Raw genomic sequence first — 25,583 nt, forward strand, 5'->3', positions numbered from 1 at the left:
CCCTCAAGAGCAGTTCTCGAAAGGGCTCTCTCAGCCCCAGCTGCCTCACAGGGTGTCTGTTGTGGGGAGGGAAAGGAGATCGTAAGCCGTTCCAAGACTCCAAGTATGAGGGGAGAGGTATAAAACCAATTCTTCTTCTTCTTCCCACATCATCATGACATATGAAGCTGCCTTATACTGAATCAGACCCTCAGTCCATCAAAGTCTGAATCAGACCCTCAGTCCATCAAAGCATGGCCACCTTCAAGAGGGGTTTAGATAAAAATATGGAGCAGAGGTCCATCAGTGGCTATTAGCCACAGTGTGTGTGTATATATAAATTTTTTTGCCACTGTGTGACACAGTGTTGGACTGGATGGGCCATTGGCCTGATCCAACATGGCTTCTCTTATGCTCTTATGTGACACAGAGTGTTGGACTGGAGGGGCCATTGGCCTGATCCAACATGGCTTCTCTTATGCTCTTATGTGACACAGAGTGTTGGACTGGAGGGGCCATTGGCCTGATCCAACATGGCTTCTCTTATGCTCTTATGTGACACAGAGTGTTGGACTGGATGGGCCATTGGCCTGATCCAACATGGCTTCTCTTATGTTCTTATGTTCTAAAGTCAGTCTTGTCTACTCAGAATGGCAGCAGCTCTCCAGGGTCTCAATCTGAAGTTTTTCACATCTATTTGCCTGGACCCTTTTTAGTTGGAGATGCCAGGGAGTGAACCTGGGGCCTTCTGCTTACCAAGCAGATGCTCTGCCCCGAGCCAACGTCCCTCCCAAAAACACTTTTTTAAGCAGGAAGAAGCTACAAATCCCCCTAAATCGAGGATCCCCATTGTGGCACCCAAAGGCATTACGATGCCCATGAACACCTTTCCCAGTCCCTCAAAGTGGTTTTAGAAAGTGGGCGGGGTCAAGCAGGCTTCCACCCGGCAGGACTGCTGGAGATCAGACTGGCTGTGCCAGAGGCATTAATTTCCCTGTGTCACTATGATTTCTTAGAAAAAATTATGTTCCTTTTAAAAGGCATCCTGTTAAAAGTAAGTGTCTGCCTAAAGTGTTGAAGAGTCACTATCAGAGTTCGATGTAAATTCACTCCCTGACATTTCCTGTTTGGCTCCGCCGCCTGCAGCAGCCATTTTGTGGTTGTGCCTACCACCTTTGTCCAAACTGCAATTTTGCCCACAGGCTTGAGAAGGTTGAGAACCCTTGCCCTAGATCAGGGAAACAGACATGGGCCCCGGGACATTTATTACCCTCTGAACAGGGCTGGTCCTAGACTATGAAGTAGAAGTAGAAGAAGCAGTAGTACTAGAAGTAGTAGTAGTAGTAGAAGAAGAAGTAGAAGAAGAGGATGATCATAATCATTATGATCATAGAATCATAAAGTTGGAAGGGACCTCAAGGGTCATCTAGTCCAACCCCCTGCACAATGCAGGAAACTCACATGACATGATAATGATTTTGAATTTATATCCCACCCTCCACCCAGAGTCTCAGAACGGCTCACAATCTCCTTTTCCTTCCTTCCCCACAACAGACACCCTGTGAGGTGGGTAGGGCTGAGAGAGCTCTTAAAATAGCTACCCTTTCAAGGACAACTCCTGCGAGAGCTAAGGCTGACCCAAGCCATTCCAGCAGCTGCAAGTGGAGGATTGGGGAATCAAACCCGGTTCTCCCAGATAAGAGTCTGCGCACTTAACCACCACACCAAACTGGCTCTCTGGAACCCTAGACAAGGCTAACTTCTGCCCACCCCCCACACTGATAACCAATTTTCAAAAACAAATTGGGGGGGGGGGGAATTAAAAGCACAAAACTTGAAATTGCTCCCTGACCTGCATAGCTCAGGCAAGCCTGATCTTGTCAGATCTCGGAAGCTGAGCAGGGCCAACTCTGGCAAGTATTTGGATGGGTGACCTCGTTCACTGACTTATGTGGGGAGTGGCCAATTCTGTGCCTCAAGAAGGCTGGCGCCCTAGGCGATTGCCTAGTTTGCCTAGTGGCAGGGGAGGCCCTAGACTGTCTGACACCCTAGTCAAGGCCATGGCTTTTCTTATAGCAGGAACTCATTTCCATATTAGGCTACACCCCCCTGGTGTAGCCAATCCTCCAAGAGCTTACTGTAGGCCCTGTATTAAGAGCCCTGTAAGCTCTTGGGAGGATTAGCTACATCAGGGGGTGTGGCTTAACATGCAAAGGAGTTCCATTTAGCACAGCTTCCAAGAACTCATATCTTATTGGCAGCAACTCATCAAGGCCTCCAGTTGAGATCTCTCCCAGAACTGCTGCCTTTCAACAAGAGATGCCAGGATTGCTGCGGACACCTGGTGCAAGAGGACAGCCGCCTGAACCTGTTCGTTTGGAAACAACGGCGTTACCTGCCCTGAACTGAGGCAAGCGTCCAGCACAGTCATCTGTAAGTTCCGCAGCCTCTCGCAAGACCCATCTGCGTTTTTCACCCAGAGTCTTGTCTCCTCCTCAGGCGGGATGACAAAGAGGCGCCGGGCTTCCTTAAGGACGTTGTCTAGGAGCAACGGGACAGGAGCACAAGGGAGAAATCAGGAATGTAAGAAGAATGTAAGAGAAGCCCTGTTGGATCAGGCTAATGGTCCATCCAGTCCAACACGCTTGTCACACAGTGGCCAAAAACCAGGTGCTATCAGGAGGTCCACCAGAAGGGCCAGAACTCAGAAGCCATCCCACGTTTCCCCCCGCCCCCAAGCACCAAGAATACAGAGCATCACTGCCCCAGACAGAGTGTTCCATATACCTAACAGCTAATAGCCACTGATGGACCTCTGCTCTGTATGTATGTCCAATCCCCTCTTGAAGCTGTCTATGCTTACAGCCACTTCCTGTGGCAGTGAGTTCCACATGTTTGGATGAAGAAGGACTTCCTTTTATCTGTTCTAAACCTACTGCTCATTCATTTCATGGAGTGCCCACGAGTTCTTGTATGGTGAGAAAGGGAGAAAAGGACTTCTTTCTCCACCTTCTCTTTCTCATGCATACAAACTTGCAAACTCTGCAAGAATCCCAGACCATCCCTCTTCTCCCACGCTTGCTGACAGCCTCAAGCTACTTGAGTTCTTACCGATAATGTCCATGCGGCTGAAGGAGGCCACGACGGGGTTGTCCATGTCATTGTGCTGGCAGAGGTAGAGGTCCACCAGGTAAACCTCCACCTTGGGCATGCTCGGTAAGTCCACCACCTAAGCACAAAGAATGAAGCCAAAACAAACAAAAAAATCAGGCAGTGGAGGATGTAATATGCCCTCCCCACAACAGGACAAGCATGAAAAGTCATTTTATTATGATGATATTGGATGATACTGGATTTATAGCCCGCTCTCCACAATCTCCTCTAACTTCCTCCCCCACAACCTCACCCTGTGAGATGGGTGGGGCTGAGAGAGCTCCGACAGAAGCTACCCTTTCAAGGACAACTCTGTGAGAGCTACAGCTGACCCAAGGCCACTCCAGCAGGCGCAAGTGGAGGAGTGGGGAATCAAACCCAGTTCTCCCAGATAAGAGTCCGCCCACTTCACCACTACACCAAACTGGCTCTCTGAACTGGAGAGATGCGTGTCCCTTCTCTACCACTGTCTCTACCACTGCTTTCACAAAAGCTAGAAACTTGCTCTTTCCTGAGGATTCTCATTTTTAAGCCTGAGGGCACACTTGGAGTTTTGAAAGGTGGTGGTGAGCACCACATCAAGAAAAAAAAATGACTTCCACCTTGGAAGTTCTACGAGAGACTGCTTCGATACCCCTTGCTAGAGAGAGCAGGTTTTGCCCTAAACAGCATCTGGTAATCTTCCTCTCCGCAGCAGCAAAAAGAAGAGCCGTGTGTTTATAGAAGAGATGCTGAAGAGGGTAGCCCACTAGTATGAGATTAGACCAGGGGTGGCCAAACTTGCTTAATGTAGGAGCCACATAAAATAAACGTCAGATGAGGGAGGAAGGAAGGAGGAGAAAGAGAAGGAGACTGCAGATTTATACCCCGCCCTTTTCTCTCTGAATCAGAGACACAGAGCGGCTCACAATCTCCTATATCTCCTCCCCCCACAACAGACACCCTGTGAGGTGGGTGGGGCTGAGAGGACTCTCACAGCAGCTGCCCTTTCAAGGACAACTCCTGCGAGAGCTATGGCTAACCCAAAGTCATTCCAGCAGCTGTAAGTGGAGGAGTGGGGAATCAAACCCGGTTCTCTCAGATAAGAGTCCACACACTTAACCACCACACCAAACAGGAAGGAAGGAAGGAAGGAAGGAAGGAAGGAAGGAAGGAAGGAAGGAAGGAAGGAAGGAAGGAAGGAAGGAAGGAAGGAAGGAAGGAAGGAAGGAAGGAAGGAAGGAGAGATGGAAAGAAAGCAACTTAAATTTTAAATGCATTCTCCAAGCTGCTGCTTGGCTTGACTTGGAGAAGTGATTTAAAGAAACAAATGGCTTCTTCGAGTCAGCCAACGGGTTCGATGAACATATGAAGCTGCCTTATACTGAATTAGACCCTCAGTCCATCAAAGTCAGTATTGTCTACTCAGACTGGCAGTGGCTCTCCAGGGTCTCAAGCTGAGGTTTTTCATACCTATTTGCCTGGACCCTCTTTAGTTGGAGATGCCAGGGATGGAACCTGGGACCTTCTGCTTACCAAGCAGATGCTCTACCACTGAGCCACTGTCCCTCCCTCCCTCTCGGTGGGGGCTTCGAGAGTCACACAATATGTGTGGAAGAGTCACATGTGGCTCCCGAGCCACAGTTTGGCTGCCCCTGGATTAGACTGACTCCCTATCATAAAGAACCATCACGGTTCATATCTATGGGTTCTCTTTTCCCCACGCTCCCTTCATCTATGCTCTAAAAGCCCAACATCCCACCACCATGCTCTTCCTTGCAAAAACCATGGCAGACAAAAGCTGGGAGGTACTACAGCTCCCAGCAAGCCCGCTTTTTACAGGAAGGGGGAAATGTATCCTTCCTCCAGTTTAAGGCACTAAACTGCAACTCCTCACCTTGCGTTCAATGGGTGGCTGTTCATGCTCAATGCCGTACCAGCTCACCAGCTTGTTCCAGACTTCCTCCGGCACCAGAATGTATTCCTCGTATTCCACCAGCCTGTCCTTCAACCGGTATGACTCCAAATCTGGAAGGAAGGAAAGAAGGAAGATGATGATACTAGATTTATATCCCACCCTCCACTCCGAATCTCAAAGCGGCTCACAACCTCCTTCATCTTCCTCCCCAACAACAGACACCCTGTGAGGTGGGTGGGGCTGAGAGGGCTCTCACAGCAGCTGCCCTTTCAGGAACAACTCCTGCAATAGCTATGGCTGACCCAAGGCCATTCCAGCAGCTGCAAGTGGAGGAGTGTGGAATCAAACCCGGTCCTCCCAGATAAGAGTCTGCACACTTAACCAAGAGGGCTTGAAGTCACAGGCAGGCCCACCTTCCCAGGGAAGGAAGCGACTCTTCAGCAAACAGTGTGTAGCCTATTCCAGCACAAAGGGTAGCTGGCAGTTCATCTGTGGAACTCACTGCTATGGTGGGAAAAAAGGGAATGCCATATCCTGACCACCTACACACTCCACTCGAAACAAGATGGCAAGGGAACCAAGTCTGATCAGTCAGCAGAAACGTACCTTCAAAGAGTTCGGCGTTGTTGATCCGACCTGGGTAAGAGCTGGAGTTCTGGTCTCCGGATTCCACGTAAGCTTTCCACTGCTGGTACCAGTGGTTCTCCAGCAGATACCTGCACAAGGAAGCAGGAGACTGAATTCAGAGGACAGCAGCTTGCAAAGAGGAACAGTCTTCGACTTCTCTTGCCACCCTCACTTCAAACCAGAGCGCAGCTTATTGCATATTCAGGACAGCGCTAAGAACAACAGAACGCCGCTGGCAACTAACTCATCCCGGTCCTTGAGAAGTCCAGCTGTTTTATTTTAGAAGCTCCCAGGGACCATGACTGCTGAGATAAGCTTTCCAAGAGGAAAGCCATGCCAGCTGAAGGCTGACAAGAGTGACAAAGGCTTCCCATGACCAGAGAGCCAATTTGGTATAGTGGTTATGTGTGCGGACTCTTATCTGGGAGAACCGGGTTTGATTCCCCGCCCCACCCCCACTTGCACCTGCTGGAATGGCCTTGGCTCAGCCATAGCTCTCGCAGAGTTGTCCTTAAAAGGGCAGCTTCTGGAAGAGCTATCTCAGCGCCACCTACCTCACAGGGTGTCTGTTGTGGGGGAAGAAGGTAAAGGAGATTGCGAGCCCCTGAGATTTAGAGTGGAGGGCGGGGTATAAATGCAATATCATCATCGTCTTCAAAAGATTCTTTCCACGCTTTCCCTCGTCTTCATCCTGATACTAAAACTCCACTATTTCCTGACAACCATGCCTCCTTCCATCAGTGATGGCCATTAGGATGAGCAATCTTTGGTGCTTTACAAAGCAAACCAAAATGCATCTAAGAAATCAAGAACGTATGCAGTCGTTTATAAGTAATTAAAGGCCTCCACTGTTCCACCCCCAACAACAGAGCTGAACCCAAATAAAAGGTAACCATATAAACTATATTTTGTATTGTTGTTTTAACCCCTGAATTTGTTAAACATCTTCATTATATTGGATGATAATTTACTGTTCATCCTCTATCTATACCAGGGCTAGCCAAACTGCAGCTTCGGAGCCACATGCGGTTCTTTCACACACATTGTGTGGCTCTCAAAGCCCCCATGGCCCCATCGGCTGGCTCGGAGAATGCTTTTAAAGTTACAGTTGCTTTCTATCCACCTCTCCCTTCTCCCTTCTCCCATCCATTTGCGGCTCTATCACACATATTGTGTAGCTCTCAAAGCCCCCACAGCCCCATCAGCTGGCTTGGGAAATGCTTTTAAAGTTAAAGTTGCTTTCTTTCCACCTCTCCCTCCTCCCATCCATTTGCAGCTCTTTCACACATATTGTGTGGCTCTCAAAGCCCCCATGGCCCCATTGGCTGACTTGGAGAATGTTTTTAAAGTTAAACTTGCTTTCTTTCCACCTCTCCCTCCTCCCTTCTCCCATTTATTTGCATGCCTGCCTTCTCTCAAACATCTGACATTCAAGTCTTGCAGCTCTCAAACATCTGACGTTGACTCTATGTGGCTCATACATTAAGTAAGTTTGGCCATCCCTGATCTATATGGATGGACTGGTAATTTTCATTTTGTTTCTGTCTCTGTGTTGACTCTAAATGGCTCTACCTGGCAACTGACTTCCTCCTCCTCTCTTTCCTATATGTAATGGCTGAGGAACTTCTGTTTTGCTGTATCTGACGAAGTGTGCTTGAACACAAAAGCTTATACCTCCTACCACAGGAGGTGGTGGCGGCTACAAGAATAGTCAGCTTCAAGAGGCGGTTAGATAAAAATATGGAGCAGAGGTCCATCAGTGGCTGTTAGCCACAGTGTGTGTGTGTATATATATATATTTTTGGCCACTGTGTGACATAGAGTATTTGACTGGATGGGCCATTGGCCTGATCCAACATGGCTTCTCTTATGTTCTTAAAACTTTGTTGGTTTTGGAAAGGTGCCAACTGACTCAAACCTTTTTCTGGTTAAGACCGGTCAGCTAGATTAATTTAATATATTAGCTTATTACCAAAAAGAAGAAGACTGCAGATTTATACCCTGCTCTTCTCTCTTGAATCAGAGATTCAGAGCAGCTTACAATCTCCTATAACTTCTCCCCCCACAACAGACACCCCGTGAGGTGGGTGGAGCTGAGAGGGCTCTCACAGCAGCTGCCGTTTCAAGGACAACTCTTGTGAGAGCTATGGCTAACTCAAGGCCATTCCAGCAGCTGTCAGTGGAGGAGTAGGGAATCAAATCCGTTCTCCTAGATAAGAGTCCACACACGTAACCACTACACCAAACTGGCTTAACTTCCTTACTGATTAAATTTATTAAACCATAAATTTAAACTTAACTTCCTTACTGATTAAATTTATTAAACCATAAATTTAAACTTAACTTCCTTACTGATTAAATTTATTAAACCATAAATTACCAGTTATTTTCAGGGGTGGAAAAAGAGATCCTTAACTCAGTCTTACAGGTTAAACCATTAATGGGGTGGATTCCACCCCTATCCTATCACTCCACGGGGCAAACAAGAAGCCTTTCTCCTGCCTAAGACACCTTCCTCCAATCCGTGGCTCTTCTGTTGGAGGAAGTGCTCCCTGAAGAATGGTGGGAACCACCCTGTGTATCAGGATATTCCACAGTGCTATACAAATATCTGTTTCCCTGCCAATTAAACTTACTGAGCCATGCGGCATTACTCAACGATCTATTAGTGGCACCTTTAAGACCAGCAGAGTTTAATTCTGGGAATCAGCTTTCATGCGCATGCACTCCCCTCAAAAGCTTTTGCCCAGAATTACACTCGGTTGGTCTTAAAAGTTACTAATGGGGCTTCCTCGGCAGGAGCACATCCAACCTGTGCTGAGTGCGCTGCACTGGCTGCCTGTTGCATACCGGGTCCGTTTCAAGGTTCTGGTATTAACCTTCAAAGCCCTATATGGCCTAGGACCTATCTATCTGTGGGACTGCTTTGCCCAAATGCTCCCCCAGAGAACCAGTTTGGTGTAGTGGTTAAGTGTGTGGACTCTTATAGAGGAGAACCAGGTTTGATTCCCCACTCCTCCACTTGCAGCTGCTGGAATGGCCTTGGGTCAGTCATAGCTGTTTTCCTTGAAAGGTCAGCTGCTGTGAGGGCCCTCTCAGCCCCACCCACCTCACAGGGTGTCTGTTGTGGGGGGAGAAGATAAAGCAGATTGTAAGCTGCCCTGAGTCTCTGATTCAGAGAGAAGGGCGGGGTATAAATCTGCAGTCTTCTTCTCTCAGCCCCACCCAACTCACAGGGTGTCTGTTGTGGGGGGAGAAGATAAAAGGAGATTGTGAGCCGCTCTGAGTCTCTGATTCAGAAAGAAGGACGGGGTATAAATCTGAAATTCTTCTTCTTCTTCCCCAGAGAGCACTTCGATGAAGTTCTCAAAATCTTTTGGCTGTCCCTGAGCTAAAAGAGGCTAGGCTAAATTCCACCAGAGCAAGAGCCTTCTTGGTGGCAGCCCCAACAATCTGGAACTCCCTCCCAGAAGCCATCAGGGCCCTGTGGGACTTATTGCAGTTCCGCAAGCCATGCAGGACTGAATTGTTTCGGCTGGCATATGACATTTAAATGGGAGAGGGCTGCCACCTCACCTGGATCCATCTCGCATTAGTACCATCTACCTAGGATCTGACCGCTTTGGAGAAAGCAAATTATTACCGTATATGATCTTGCCTGATCCAGTAGCACCATTGTGATTTTATCTGACTGTTTTATTGTTTTAACGCTGATATCTTATGTTGTTAGCCACCTGGAGTCTTCACAGAACGGGCGGGATATAAATCTAACATAAATAAAATAAACAAATTAAAGGTGCTACTGGGCTCAAACTTAGTTCTATTGCTTCGGAGCAATAAGGCTACCCACCTGAATCTATTCTAACATTCCCCTTGCAGAATTTTGCCTGTGAAGGTGAACCCTGAATTCTATTGTGCCCTGCAGTATGCCAAATTCCTGTCTTACAAGCCAACCTGTCTGTTCTAGCCCACAGAAAGGGTCCCAGAGAAAGGGAAAGAAGCTGCATTTTAGCTTTTCCTACTGGGGAACTTACATAAATGCTGTTCTTTTGGGCCCTAATTTGGTCAGTTCAGAACATGAAATATATGTCCAGCTCTGCAAAAAACAGGTTCGCCACTAACTGCAGTGGCCTACTAAGTATAAGCCAGGGGTGATGCAATTAACAAAAGAGCCACATGGTAGAAACATCAGATGTTTGAGAGCCACGAGACATGGATGTCAGGTGTTTGAGGGAAGGAAGGCAGGCACATAGATGGGGGAACGGGGAGGGAGGGAGGGAGAGGTAGAAAGAAAGTAACTTTAAAAGCATTCTCCAAGCTGCTGGCTGGCTTGGTGAAGCGATTTAAAGAGAGAAATGCCTTCTCCAAGCCGACCAACAGGGTAGTAGTAGTAGTAGAAGAACTGCAGATTTATACCCTGCCCTTCTCTCTGAATCAGAGACTCAGAGTGGCTCACAATCTCCTATATCTTCTCTCCCCACAACAGACACCGTGTGAGGTGGGTGGGGCTGAGAGGGCTCTCACAGCAGCTGCCCTTTCAAGGACAACTCCTACAAGAACTATGGCTGACCCAAGGCCATTCCAGCAGGTGCAAGTGGAGGAGTGGAGAATCAAACCCAGGTATCCCAGAAAAGAGTCCGCACACTTAACCACTACATCAAACTGGCTCTCTAGTAGGGGCTTCGAAGAGCCATACAGTATGCATGAAACAGCCACATGGAGCTCCCGAGCCACAGTTTGGTCACCCCTGGTATAAGCTCTGGCCTGGATGGCCCAGGGTAGCCCAATCTTGCCAGCTCTCACAAGCTAAGCAGAACCGGCTCTGGATCATACACAGATTGGAGACCACCAAGAAATCCAGGGTTGCTATGCAGAGGCAGGCAATGGCTACCCACCTCTGACCATCTCTTGCCCCAAAACACCCATGAGAATGACTTCTCATTGGCTAGGCACTTTCCACCACAAACAGGCACATACCGTTTTCCAGAACTGTTTTGTAACATTTCGTTAATATTTGATTTGCTAAGAAGAATTGCAGATTTATACCCCACCCTTCTCTCTGAATCAGAGACTCAGAGCGGCTCACAATCTCCTATACCTTCCTCCCCCACGCACAACAGACACCCTGTGAGGTGGGTGGGGCTGAGAGGGCTCTCACAGCAGCTGCCCTTTCGAGGACAACCTCTGCCGCAAATAATGTACATGTACTAAAAATGCAGAATAGCCTATTGAAGAGTTCAAGCTTTTTCAGTACTAGAAAGTTTAATTTTTTTGTCTCCAAATAATATATACAGCCGACTGCTGTTATTCAAATAACGGGCTTTTGTTTAGTACAAAACGTTCTCTAGTTTCACCTTTTATTTCTTCCTTCCTCTTGAATGACAAAAAACTAAGACACATGTGCTCAGGCAGCACAGAGCGTGGAAAGCGAAGCAAGCCTCTGAAGCACTGTGTATATTCACAGTTTTGTTTATAGAAAATGAAGGCATTCTATAAACATGCCAAATAGCACAATTGTCTGTGCTAAGTGATAAATGGTGCACAGTGTGTTGTGAAGTCAAGAAGAAAAAGAACAAGGAGAAGAAGAAGAAGAATTACAGATTTATACCCACCCTTCTCTCTGAATCAGAGACTGGGAGTGGTTTACAATCTCCTATATCTTCTCCCCCCACAGCAGACACCCTGTGAGGTGGGTGAAGCTGAGAGGATTCTCACAGCAGCTGTCCTTTCAAGGACAACTCCCGCGAGAGCTATGGCTAACCTAAAGCCATTCCAGCAGGTGCAAGCGGAGGAGTGGGAAATCAAACCCAGTTCTCCCAGATAAGAGTCCACGCACTTAACCACTACACCAAACTGGCTCTCTCTGGCTAGTCAAATCTCATCACATCTCAATCTCATCACATCTCAGAAGTTAAGTAGCTGTGGCCAGTATTTGGAAAAGAGTCCTCCAAGGAATACCAGGATAATTATGCAGAGGCAGGCAATGGCAAACCACCTCTGAATATCTCTTGCCTTGAAAACCCCATGGGGTTGCCATAGGCCTGTCCCCTCAAAAGTTGTTAAAGGAACAACGTAAGTTTAGATTTGATAAGAAACCCATTACTGTCAATATTGTAATTCCCCCCCACACACTCAACTTTTTGCACTTTTTAAACAATCTGAAATTTCTAAACATTTGTCATCTCTGCAGGAGCCACAACACCACAATCTATTGCAGGGGTGGCCAAACTGTGGCTCAGGGGCCACATGTGGCTCTTTTACACATCTTGCGTGGCTCTCAGAGGTATCTGTCTCTTTAAATCATTTCTCCAAGTCAAGACAGCCAACGGCTTGGAGAATGCATTTAAAGTTAAAGGTGCTTTCTTTCCACTTCTCCCTCCCCCCCCCCCCCCATTCATTTGCCTTCCTTCCATGTCTTGTGGCTCTCAAACATCTGACATTTATTCTATGTGGCTCTTACACTAAGCAAGTTTGGCCACCCCTGACCATATGAACATATGAAGCTGCCTTATACTGAACCAGACCCTTGGTCCATCAAAGTCAGTATTGTCTACTCAGACTGGCAGCAGCTCTCCAGGGTCTCAAGCTGAGGTTTTTCACGCCTACTTGCCTGGACCCTTTTTAGTTGGAGATGCCAGGGATTGAACCTGGGACCTTCTGCTTACCAAGCAGATGCTCTACCACTGAGCCACCGTCCCTCCCCTATCACTTATAAAACTCTGGTCCAATACTTTTAGACACATTCTCTTTGCTGTAATCCTTACAAAAGCTCTGTAAAGCAGGACAGTTTTATCATTCCTGTACTTAAGGAAGGGGGTGCAGTGTGTGCAGAAAACATGTCTTGCCTAAGGCTACCTACCTACTTAGTTTGTGTCAGAGGCAAGATCTGAACAGAGGACTTTCCAGCCACTATCCTACTCCGCTAGCTTTCTGGCAGCTTTTGGCATCGAAAACATTAAGCGAGGACTCCTCCCCCCTCCAGCTGTTTGCAGAGCTCCCAGGATCTCATGGGAGGATATGACCTCTTCCTGCCCAATTACTCATCTTCCTGGGGCAGCAGAGTTCTTGTCTTGAGAACGACCCCTATACAAGCTGATGAAGAATTCAGGCCGTTCAAAAGCTCTAGCTTCCTTACCCAAAGAAAAGAGATATTTTATTGATTGATTTGATTTATATCCCGCCCTCCCCGCCGAAGCAAGCTCAGGGCGGCTCACAACGTAAAATCCCACAAACAATTAAATTAATAAGTATTAAAATTACACATTCGGTAATAAAATAGATACGCAGTGACTAAAACAGTTATATTGAGCTGGTGCTATTCTGGCGGCGACGGCCTTCTTCCACTTCTCTTAAATACCAGTGCCGAGTCAACTGAATGCCAGCCGGAAGAGGACAGTCTTGCAGGCCCTGCGGAACTGCACAAGGTTCCGCAAAGATACAAGCGTGCAGGCTTTTGAGTTAACACAGACCTCTTTGAGCTAACAGAAGTCTGTGGAACCCAAAAGTCAGCAAAGTCCTTATAGTTTCTGTCTCCTGTCCATAGATTTAAGCCTGACTTTTCTTTTGGGGTCAAGTCACAGCCGACTTACGTCAACCCCAGAGGGTTTTCAAGGCAAGAGACGCTCAGAAGTGTTTTGCCATTGCCTGCCTCGGCATAGCGATGCTGGACTTCTTGCAAATTCCATGTGCTAACAACTTCCTCGGTGGTTTCCCACCTAAATACTAACCAGGGCTGGCCCTGCTTGTAAACCATGATAGAGGTTTACAAGATTACACATGGGATAGAGAAAGAAAGAAGTACTTTTCTCCCTTTCTCACAATGCGAGAACTCGTGGACATTCGATGAAATTGCTGAGCAGTCAGGTTAGAACAGATAAAAGGAAGTCCTTCTTCACCCAAAGGGTGATTAACATGTGGAATTCACTGCTACAAGAGGTGGTGTCGGCTACAAGCATAAACAGCTTCAAGGGGGGACTGGATAAGCATATGGCACAGAGGTCCATCAGTGACTATTAGGCACAGTGTCTTGTTGGAGCTCTCTGGGGCAGTGATGCTCTATATTTTTGGTGCTGGGGGGGCACAGTGGGAGGGCTAATAGTAGTCTTGGCTCCTCTGGTGGACCTCCTGATGCCACTTGGGGTTTTTTTGGCCACTGTGTGACACAGAGTGTTGGAATGGATGGGCCATTGGCCTGATCCAACGTGGCTTCTCTTACGTTCTTATGCTTTGCTTCCTAGATCTGACAAGACTGAGCTTGATCTGAAAGTTTGGCCCTGTTTTGCTTCCTAGATCTGATAAGATTGGGCTAACCTGATCACAGAAGAGAAAGAATTGGTTTGCCATTGCCTGCCTCTGCATAGCGACCCTGGACTCTCTTTGTGGTCTCCCACCCAAATACTAAGCGAAGACAATCCTGCTTAGCTTCCAAGATCTGATGAGACTGCGCTAGCCTGAGCTATCCAGACCAGGAGGACAGAGAAAAACAGGTGGTTTGCCATTGCCTGCCTCTGCATAGCGAACCTGGACTTCCTTGGTGGTCTCCCACCCAAATACTAAGGAAGGCCTATCCTGCTTAGCTTTCAAGATCTGATGAGATTGGGCTAGCCTGAGCTATCCAGACCAGGAAAGAGAAAAACAGGTGGTTTGCCATTGCCTGCCTCTGCATAGCGAACCTGGACTTCCTTGGTGGTCTCCCACCCAAATACTAAGGAAGGCCTATCCTGCTTAGCTTTCAAGATCGGATGAAATTGGGCTAGCCTGGGCCATCGTCACAGAAGAGAAAAACAGAAGTGGTTTGATGTTGCATGCCTCTGTAGGTGGTTTGCCATTGCCTGCCTCTGCATAGCAACCCTGGACTTCCTTGGTGGTCTCCCACTCAAATACTAAGCAAGGACAATCCTGCTTCGCTTCCAAGATCTGATGAGAATGGGCAAGCCTGAGTTATCTGGGTCAGGACACAGAAAAACAGGTGGTTTGCCATTGGCTGCCTCTGCATAGCGGCCCTGGATTTCTTTGGTGGTCTCCCATTCAAATACTAAACAAGGCCAATCCTGCTTCGCTTCCAAGATCTGAAGAGATTGGGCTAGCCTGAACTATCCAGACCAGGAGGACAGAGAAAAGCAGGTGGTTTGCCATTGGCTGCTTCTGCATAGCGACTCTGGACTTTCCTTGGTGGTCTCCCACCCAAATACTAAGCAAGGTCAACCCTGCTTCGTTTCCAAGAGCTGACGAGATTGGGCTAGCCTGGTCTATCCAGGTCAGGGCAAGCCCTGCCTACTCAGATGTTTCACCCCTGAACTAACAAAAAGAACACACAACTTGGCCGGGAAGCAATTTTAACGGTGCCGGAAAGTTCTAATCGTTCCTCCACCAGAAGAAACCCAGTGGAAGGAGTATTCCGCTGCCCGCCCCCCTCTGGATTTGACATTCCAAGAACTGGCACTGCTCACTCAGACCAAGGTGAGCACCCCACCTTTTGAGGAAATTAGTACCAGCTAGCAAAGAAGCTACCCACCCATTATCGCTTTCATTAACTACACACCCATTATCGCTTTCATTTACTACAAGACAAACCCAATTCCTCCCCCACACCCCGCCGGCTAGAAAAAACAGCAAGATGAGTCATTAGAACAAAACAAAACTAAGGATCACACGGGATATGGGCAAGCAAGGAAGGGAGACACCAGCTATTTTGCTCAGCGTGAGCAGATGAGAGAGGGGACGTTTACAGCAGGTGTGGCTAGATGAAGAAGGCACAACAGAGAAACCGTCAGGACAGTAGAAGACTTATTTTTAAGTAAAGACTAGAAGCTTCAAGTTGACAAGGAAAGCAGCACACAGATTATCACCCCTGCAGCATTAACTTCAATCTCATTTTGGTGTAGTGGTTAAGAGTGGCGGACTCTAATCTGGAGAACCGGGTTTGATTCCGCACTCTTCCACACGCAGAAAGTTGGGTGGCCTTGGGTCAGTCACGATCTCTCAGAGCTGTTCTCTCCCAGCTCTTTCGGTCCCATCTACCTCACAGGGTGACGGCTGCAGGGAGAGGAAGCGAAGGAGATTGTAAACTGTTCTGAGACTCCGAGTGAAGGGGAGGGTATAAATCCAATCTCCTCTTTTTCATTTAGGCTGCAGTCCTACAGGCATTGTCTTTAAAGAAAGCTCCACTGAACTGGCTTCCATGTCAACATGCACAGGAGTCTGCATACCTTACTACAAGACGACTGACCATATACGGTGGAGACAGGGGTTCCTCAGTTACACCAGCATCATAACCTTGGTATCTCAACAACACACACAAACTTGCAAGTTAGGCCCTCACTTAACAGTCCAGGCAAGAAGGAAGAAGAAGAAAGAAGAAAAGGAGGAGGAGGAGGAGGAGGAGGAAGAGGAGAAGACTGCAGATTTATACCCCGCCCTTCTCTCTGAACCAGAGTCTCAGAGCGGCTTACAATCTCCTTTACCTTCTTCCCATAGAACAGACACCCGATGAGGTGGGTGGGGCTGAGAGAGCTCTCCCAGAAGCTGCCCTTTCAAGGACAACTCCTGCGAGAGCTATGGCTGACCCAAGGCCATTCCAGCAGGTGCAAGTGGAGGAGTGGGGAATCAAACCCGGTTCTCCCAGATAAGAGTCCGCGCACTTCACCACTACACCAAGTAAAACTAAGCAGGGTCAACTTTGGCAAGTACTTGGAGGGGAGACGCGCTCGGAATACCAGCAGTCGGGAGGGCAGGGGCAGGCTTCATTCAGCCGCTTCTCTGAATATCCTCCAGACCCCCAGTAGAGGTCAGTCACCAGAGGTCACCATGACTTCAAGGTGCACATGCACACACACACACACACACACATTTAAACGTACCAAAAAAAATCTGCAAGTTAGCATCTAGAGATCCAGGAAGGGCAGAACATGTGGAATGTCAAATTCCAGTCCCCAAAGACATGAAAGGGGGGAGGGAAGTGAAAATAGCTGAAACAAGAAACTGGAATTGCACCACAAAACAGGAAGTTGGTTAGCAACTTCAGAGCAAAACCAAAAGCAATTAATTCCTTAGAAGGGAGTGGCGGGGGGGGTGTCAAATAAGGATATGCGGATAGGCTAAGCATTCCCACAAAAGAGATAGCGGACACACCAAGATATTGAGGCCACGGAGGGTGAAACAGCTATGAAACTGAAACTGCCTCGACACTCGGGTGGCTAGACACCACTGCTGCTATAAGGTGCCCCCCCCCGACATGCTCACAGCACTGTACAGTAACCCTGGCCCCAAGAGAAATAGCAGGTTGCCACTTTTTTGGAACAAAGCGCTCCAGTGCTTTTACAACTGCAGCGCAAGGCACAAATGCTCAGGAGATGCCGGAGAAGTTACACCTGTTGGAATTCTGCCTGCCAGGGGCCCCTAAAAAGCCAAGAAGTTCTATGGGGGGGGGGAGAAAGCTATACGAATCAAGTGTATTCCCCCCCTCACATGAGAAGACTAACCCTTTCTAAGGAGGTCCCAAGTTGATTCTTTAAATCTCATTTCGGTTAAGAGATACATTAATACCCGTGTGCAGTTCTGTAGGGAGGAGAATTAAGAACATAAGAGAAGCCATGTTGGGCCAGGGCAATGGCACACCCAGTCCAACACTCTGTGTCACACAGTGGCCAAAAACCAGGTGCCGTCAGGAGGGCCAGGACACTAGAAGCCCTCCCACTGTTCCCTCCCCCCCCAAGAATACAAAGCATCACTGCCTCAGCAGAGAATGCCATCAATATGCTGTTGCACTGCAGCTACCCCTTGGCGCAGAGTGGTAAGCTGCCATACTGCAGTCCAGGCTCTGCTCATGGCCTGAATTCGATCCTGGCAGAAGCTGGGTCCAGGTAGCCGGCTCAAGGTTGACTCAGCCTTCCATCCTTTCGAGGCTGGTAAAATGAGTGCCCAGCTTGCTGGGAGTCAAGTGTAGAGGACTGGGGAAGGCAGTGGCAAACCAACCCAGAAAAAAGTCTGCCGTGAAAACGTCATGATGAAACGTCACCCCAGAGTCAGAAATGGCTGGTGCGTGTGCAGGGGACTACCTTTACCTCTTTACCAAGAGGTTTCCACTGAGGAAGCTCTCTGATGTGACAAAGGAAAGGTTGCCACTGAGGAAGCTCTCTGACGTGACAAAGCTATCTATGCCAGGATCTCTGGACTCAAGAAGGCAGCATACAAAGGAGAAAAGGAAAGCAGCCAAACGTAACGCAGACCTCTCCTATGAGCTGGGCCGGGATAACAGCCCGGTCCATGTTCACTGTATGGATTCAGGTGCTCACACCACAAGTGAACAAGCGCTGGAAGACAGTTTCAGAGGGTGGCCATGTCAGCCTGCAGTAGAACAGCCAGATTCAAGCCCAAAAGCACTTTAAATTCCAATGAAATTCTCAGTGTATGAACTTTCAGCAGCCAAAGCCCCCTCCGTCAGATATCTTGGCTCTTGAAAGCTTATAACCCCCCCAAATTGTCGGTCTCTAAGCTGCTACTGGATTTGAATCTATTCACTGAAAGAATAGGTGATCTGCCTCCCAACCACTCTTTAATCAACCCAGAAGGAAGCATCAGAAACCTGTGTGGTGTAGCAGTTAAGACTAAGAGGAAGCTAAGAAGATATTGGATTTATGTCCCGCCCTCCACTCTGAATTTCAGAGACTCAGAGCGGCTTACAATCTCCTATATCTTCTCCCCCCACAACAGACACCCTGTGAGGTGGGTGGGACTAAGAGGGCTCTCACGGCAGCTGCCCTTTCAAGGACAACCTCTGCCAGAGCTATGGCTGACCCAAGGCCATTCCAGCAGGTGCAAGTGGAGGAGTGGGGAATCAAACCCGGTTCTCCCAGATAAGAGTCCGCACACTTAACCAATACACCAAACTGGCTCACATCTGACTAGCATCTGAGAGTGCTGGACTAGCACAGGGGTGACCAAACTGTGGCTCAGGAGCCACATGTGGCTCTTTCACACATATTGTGTGGCTGTCGGTTGGCTTGGAGAAGGCAATTGCATCTCTAAATCACTTCTTCAAGTCAAGCCCGCCAGCTTGGAGAATGCATTTACAGTTAAAGTTGCTTTCTTTCCACCTTCCTTCCTGTCTTGCAGATCTCAAATATCTGACATTCATGTCTTGCAGCTCTCAAACATCTGATATTTATACATTAAACAAGTTTCGACTAGCATCTGAGAGACATGGGTTCAAACTACTGGGTGACCTTGGGTCAGTCACATTATCCCAGCCTAACCTCCCTCACGCAGTTGTTGTGAGGATAAAATGGAGGACAGGAGAACAGTGTAAGAAGATAAGCCCTGCTGGACCAGTGGACCATCTAATCCAGCATCCTGTCTCACACAGTGGCCAACCAGTTCCTCTGGAGGGCCAACAACAAGGCAGAGAGGCCGAGGCCTTCCTAAGAACATCAGAAGAGCCCTGCTGGATCTGACCAGTGATCCAACTAGTCCAGCATCCTGTCCCACACAGGGGCCAACCAGTTCCTCTAGAGAGCCAACAACAGGGCAGAGAGGCCGAGGCTTTCGTAAGAACATCAGAAGAGCCCTGCTGGATCTGACCAGTGATCCATCTAGTCCAGCATCCTGTCCCACACAGTGGCCAACCAGTTTCTTTGGAGAGCCAACAACAGGGCAGAGAGGCTGAGGCCTTCATAAGAACATCAGAGGAGCCCTGCTGGATCTGACAGTGGTCCATCCAGTCCAGTGGCCAACCAGTTCCTCTGAAGGGCCAACAACAGGGCAGAGAGGCTGAGGCCTTCATAAAAACATCAGAAGAGCCCTGCTGGATCAGACCAGTGGTCCATCTAGTCCAGCATCCTGTCCCACACAGTGGCCAACCAGTTTCTTTGGAGAGCCAACAACAGGGCAGAGAGGCTGAGGCCTTCATAAGAACATCAGAGGAGCCCTGCTGGATCTGACAGTGGTCCATCCAGTCCAGTGGCCAACCAGTTCCTCTGAAGGGCCAACAACAGGGAAGAGGGCTGAGGCCTTCATACGAACATCAGAAGAGCCCTGCTGGATCAGCCCAGTGGTCTATCTAGTCCAGAACCCTGTCTCACACTGTGGCCAACCACTTCCCCTGGAGAGCCAACAACAGGGCAGAGAGGCCGAGGCCTTCCCCTGAAGTTGCCTCCTAGCTCTGAGATTCAGAGGACGAAAGCTGCTTTTGATCCTCACTGGGGAGAGAAAGGCAGAGTACAAATGAATTAAATAAGTAAATGAATAAGGTGGCTAGAAACGCTCCAGAGGGAAACTAAATTTAGTGGGGTGATCCTGAACATGCCCACTGCACAAGAGACACAGAGCAGAGAAAAACTCAACAGAGCGATGCACGAGGGACAACGCTCTAGCACTACCCCACAATGCAAATCCTCCACGCGAGGCTGCAGACTGAGATTGTATGCTCCTAGCATACAACTACTACTACTGGGGTCAGGGCACCAGCTTCAATACCATACTCTAAAAAAGCACTGCTGGTAGAAACGACCACGTGTATAAAAATTAAACATTAATCTTTGAAGCATCTTCAGGACTTACAACTTACTCCAGTTTTAGTTTTCTAAAGAGTCAGAGCTCCAACATTCTCACCCACAGAAACTTAAGATGACATGAAACTTCATTCAGGGGGATAGCTATGTTGGTCTGAAAGAACAGAACAAAGTTTTAAGTGCAGGGGCACCTTTAAGACCAACCAAGTTTAACTCCGGGTATAAGCTTTTGTGCGCATGAAGGCTAATACTCAGAATTAAACTCTGTTGGTCTTAAAGGTGCCACTGGACTTGCGCTTTGTTCTATGAAAATTTATTAGTCTTGAAGGCATCACTGGATGTCTGAATCCTTTTCCTGCAGAAGTAACAGGTAGGGTTGCCAGTCTCTCCAGGTGGTACCTGGAGGTCTCTCAGACTTGCAATTGATCTCCAGATTGCTTAGATACTTTTCCCCTAGGGAGGGAACAGCTTTTATACTGCATTATGCCCTGTTCTATGGACTCTATGGTGGACTCTATGGCATCATACCAAGCTGAGGCCTTTCCCCAGAATCCATCCTCCCTCAGTCTCCAGGAATTTCCCAAACTGGAGCTTGTAACACAGGTACAGCCCCTCTGGAATGACTCCTTTGGACGAAATTTGAGTCTAGTGGCACCTTTAAGACCAACAAAGTTTAATTCCAAGTATAAGCTTTCATGTATTGGTCTTAAAGGAGCCACTGAATGGACTCCAACTTTGTTCTAGGGCAGGGGTGGCCAAACTGTGGCCTGGAAGCCACATCTGGCTCTTTCACACATATTGTGTGGCTCTCGAAGCCTCCACCAACCAGCAGCTGGCTTGGAGAAGCATTTGTTTCTTTAAATCACTTATCCAAGCCAAGCCAGCCAACAGCTTACAAAATGCATTTAAAGTTAAAGCTGCTTTCTTTTCACCTCTCCCTCCCATCTATTTTTTATTCCTTTCTTTTTTCTCTTAAACATCTGATGTCCATGTCTTGTAACTCTCAAACATCTGACGTTTATTCTGTGTGGCTCTTATGTTAAGCAAGTTTGGCCACCCCTCGTCTATGGCTTCAGACCAACAATGGCTACTCACTCGAATCTACTTTGGACGGCATGCATATAGCCAATCGGTGCAGCAACCCATCTATAACCCACCCCCGGTCGCATCTGAAAAAGCAGGCTGTAGTCCAAAACGGAAAACTTTTGCTGAAAATAAAACCTTGTCAGACAGTCACACAAGGCTCCAGGTTCAGTTTTGCAGCGACTGGCTCAGCGCGTCTAACCCCCCCCCCCCCACTCCCTCCTGCAATATATAAATAACTAAACACACATATACAAGACAAGGGCAGGATCGTAGCTCCAATTTCGTTGCAGGAAGAGAAAGTTACTCGAGGCAACGGAACTCGGCCCTTGGGCTCCATGTGGATTCGATTTTTGAACCGCGCAGTTCCTGATAGGTAAAAAACCGTGTGAACCACCCCCCCCCCAATAGTTTTAAACAGGGGATTATTCCAATCCAAATTAGCAGCTGCATGTGGGGACAGAACCCAGGAAAAGGATAGTGACTAATGTTCCCTCCTTTTTAAATGGGGAGAAGTTTTGAACCATGCGGCTCCTGATAGGTAAAATACCATGTGAATACCGCCCCTCAATAGTTTTTAAAGGTGGATAATTCTAATCCGAATTAGCGACTGTGCATGTGGACAGAACCCAGGAAGAGGATAGTGACCAACGTTCCCTCTAAACTGCAGAGTCTTGTGAGCGAAAGTTCTGCTTTGCGAGCTACTGGTATTAAAGTTGTGAGCTCCTGGCATTCAAGTTGTGAGCTCCTACATAAATTATTGCGCTCTGAGCTAAGACAAAAATGTGTGAGCTGGAGGCTAAAAATCTGTGAGCTAGCTCACCCTAACTCAGTTTAGAGGGGACACTGATAGTGACCAATGTTCCCTCTAAACTGCAGAGTCTTGTGAGCAAAAATTCTACTTTGTGAGCTACTAGCATTGAAGTTGTGAGCGATCTTGGCATTAAAGTTGTGAGCTGCTGCATAAATTAGTGTACTCTGGGGTCATCCTTCCTGAGCTAAAACAGAAATGTGTGAGCTGGAGGCTAAAAGTCTGTGAGCTAGCTCACGCTAACTCAGCTTAAAGGAAACACTGAAAGTGACTGCGGCTTCCTACCGGGGACCCCAATGGGGATATTTTTAGCCCCCCGCCGGCTCCCCACTCCCCCCATCCCCTCAGGCCCCCTTACCATTTCTCTCCCGCCCGCAGCGGCCGCTCCCGGCCCGGTTGGCCAGGCCCGTCGCCCTCGACTTGCAGCTTCTGGGCCTCAAGCCCCGGCACCCCCCGCTCCGCCGCCATCATCACCGCCGCCTCCTCCTCCCGCGCCGCTCCGTTCCTCCACCGGCCCGGAAACGAGGAGCGGAGACACCTTATTTCCCACTCCCCGGCTCTCGAGCGGCCCCGCCCACCCGCTTCCGGCCAGCCATGATAGGTGTGGCAAGGAGGGAGAAGAGAGAGCGGAACTGGCAGCCATGTGAAGTGTGGCGTGCCGAAGAGGCCTCGGCCCGGCGGGGACGTTGTGGCCGCCATCTTGTTGGGGGAGGGGAGGAACCGGCAGTTCGGCGCATGCCCAGTTTTTAGACCTCATTACTGATCAGGCCTTAGAGCAAAGTAGAAGTCTAGCGTCGCCTTTAAGACCAACAGAGTTTTATTCAGAATGTCAGCTTTCGTGTGCTAGAAGCACACTTCATCAGGCAGTAGGATGAAATGGGAAACAGTCCTATATATATATATATATATAGAGAGAGAGAGAGAGAGAGAGAGAGACAAACAGTCCTAAAAATAATCTATATTTAGGATCGTTTGCCATTCCATCCTATTGCCTGACGAAGTGTGCTTCTAGCTTCTTGAATTATAACTGGCATCATAAAACCTTACTCTCATCATACTTTTAACATTACTTTCTCCTGTGTGTCTAAAGTGGCATGATGAAGATTTCAGTCTGTCTGCTATATGTTTTGGTTATTTTCCCATTTTTGTGAGCTACTGCATAAATTACTGTGCCCATTTTTGTATTTCCCCATTTTTGTGGGGCCACTTTATATTTAGGACTGTTTGCCATTCCATCCTAATATTGTATGATGAAGTGTGCTTCTAGCACACGAAAGCTTACATACTAAATAAAACTTTGTTGGTCTTAAAGGTGAACTTGACTCCTACTTTGTTCTATTACTTCTGACCAAAACGGCTGCTCACCTGGGTCTATTATCAGGGCTTAGTTTGGGCAGGAGTTACGGAACCTCAAAATTTTATTGTGCTCTTTCTTACCCTTCCCCCCCCCCAACAAAAAACTAGCTTCTGGGCTCCATTGTTCAAACCCCCTGTGAGAATTTCACTGAACTCTTAAGATTTGACAAACTTTCTAATATTCCACCCCCCCCCCCGCAAAAAAATGAGAAAATAACCAAAACATATAAAGCAGACGGAAATCTTCATACCACTGTGGCCACAAAACATTGTTTAATTTTTGCTGCAACAGACAGATACTGCCACCTCTTAAAATTGAGAAGAATTGTGCATGTGCATAGAAGCTTATAACCAGAATTAAAGTTTGTTAATCTTAAAGATGTAATTGAACTCAAACGTTGCTATATAAATGCCAAGGTGGAAAAGCAACACAGGGTTAAAGTTGCCAGTTTCTGTTTTCCTGTGTCACCCCTTGTCTGTTTGCAGTTTTATCATTCAGTGCAATCTGGAGGAATACATGTGAAAGCTGGATTGTTAGACCCGCACGGATTTAGGAAGAAACCGTTCCAAAGGAAATCATGTTAGATTAGGGCTCTTTATCCACAAATGGCTTGGAAACAAGCACTTTGTGAAGCTCTTGTACGTAGACTAGGGTTCCCCAACCTGGGTGCCCTTGAATTCCATGGTACCTACAGACAGGGCTCACTTTCAAGCAGGAGCTCCTTTGCATATTAGGCCACATCCCCCTGATGTAGCCAATCCTCCAAGAGCTTACAAGGCCTACTATAAGCTCTTGGAAGAGTGTGTGGCCTAAAATGCAAAGGAGTTCTTTTGAGAGTCAGTTTGGTGTAGTGGTAGGGTTGCCAAGTCCTCTTCATCCCCTAGCGGGGGACATTCGCACACATGCCGAGCACGCAACGAATGATGTCACCCAGAAGTGACGTCATCAAAATGGTGCCGGCCATGCGGGGCAGCTCTAGGCTTTCTGGGGAAACCATAGAGTTTTCCCCAGAAATGCCTAGAGTGGCCCCACACAGGCCACTTCCGGGTGACGTCATCACAGGGGGAGGTTCTGGGCTGGCGGGGTTGCCAGCCCTATGTAGTGGTTAAGTGCACAGACTCTTATCTGGGAGAACAGTTTGATTCCCCACTCCTTCACTTGCAGCGACTAGAATAGCCTTGGGTCAGCCATAGCTCTAGCAGGAGTTGTCCTTGAAAGGGTAGATTCCATGAGTGCTCTCTCAGGCCCACCAACCTCACAGGGTGTCTGTTGTGTGTGTGGAGGGGGAAGATAAAGGAGATTGTGACCACTCTGAGATTCAGAGTATAGGGCAGGATATAAATCCAATATCTTCTCTTCTTCCTTCTTCCTCCTCCTCCTGCTACAAAGTGAGCCCTGCCTACAGATACCTTTCTGGGTCCCCACCAAATGTTTTCTGAAAGTGAGTGGGGCTTTCGCCCAGCAGGGTTTCTGATTAGCCTCTGGAGTTCTGATTGGCTGAGCAGCTTTTAAAAAACTTCCTTTGGCAGCAGCTGCCACCCCAACACAACGACAGGATGACTGGAGATAAACTCTGCATATGCTAAAAAATATTTGGGGAGGAGATATTCATTTTAAAAGGCATCTCATTTAAACAGGGCTGTTGCCTGGCTGAAAGATGGAAGAACTGCTCTTTAAGAGTTACACAGAAGAGTTGCATTTTGCAGTTGGCTCAGCCTCTGGTGGCACTCATTTTGGATTGCGCTTGTCATCCCCGTCAGAATTCCAGTGATGCCCACAGGCTAGGGTTGCCAAGTCCCCTGCGTTCTGCAGCGGTACCTATTGCACCATAGAGTTTTCCCTCCCAAATGGCTAGAGCATCCTGGAAAACCATAGAGTTTTCCCAGAAACACCTAGAGTGGCCCTGTGCAACGTCGCTGGTGCAATGACATCACTTCTGGGGTGATGTCATTGTGCTGGCGCCGTAGGGGGAGGTTCCCCCGGCTGGCCCAATGTGGGCCAGCAGGTTGGGAACCTCTCAGGTGGGGGAACCCCTGCCCGGACCGGGGGCTTAGCAGCCTTACCACAGGCTCAAAAAGACTGGGGACCCCTGCCATGGAGCCTGCATGCAAAATCCATTATGTGGGTAGGGCTGCCAGCCTCCAGGTGGGGCCTGGAGATCTCCCGCTT

At 48.2% G+C, this 25,583-nt stretch overlaps 1 protein-coding gene across 1 annotated transcript in view; it reads right to left on the bottom strand.

Annotated features, from left to right (window-relative positions):
• Positions 1 to 22,624, bottom strand: part of USP11 (ubiquitin specific peptidase 11) — a 57,584-nt gene extending 34,960 nt beyond the window's left edge. Inside the window, exons 1-5 of the mRNA XM_060252685.1 lie at positions 22,416 to 22,624; positions 5,636 to 5,745; positions 5,009 to 5,139; positions 3,091 to 3,208; positions 2,375 to 2,520 (exon numbers count right to left, since the gene is read on the bottom strand). Coding sequence (XP_060108668.1) covers positions 2,375 to 2,520; positions 3,091 to 3,208; positions 5,009 to 5,139; positions 5,636 to 5,745; positions 22,416 to 22,528 — 618 coding nt within the window. The 5' untranslated portion in view covers positions 22,529 to 22,624. The remainder of the gene's footprint in view (positions 1 to 2,374; positions 2,521 to 3,090; positions 3,209 to 5,008; positions 5,140 to 5,635; positions 5,746 to 22,415) is intronic.
• Between the last annotated feature and the right edge of the window lie 2,959 nt (positions 22,625 to 25,583).

Source organism: Heteronotia binoei, chromosome 13 (assembly GCF_032191835.1).
Source record: "Heteronotia binoei isolate CCM8104 ecotype False Entrance Well chromosome 13, APGP_CSIRO_Hbin_v1, whole genome shotgun sequence".
NCBI lineage: Eukaryota > Metazoa > Chordata > Lepidosauria > Squamata > Gekkonidae > Heteronotia > Heteronotia binoei.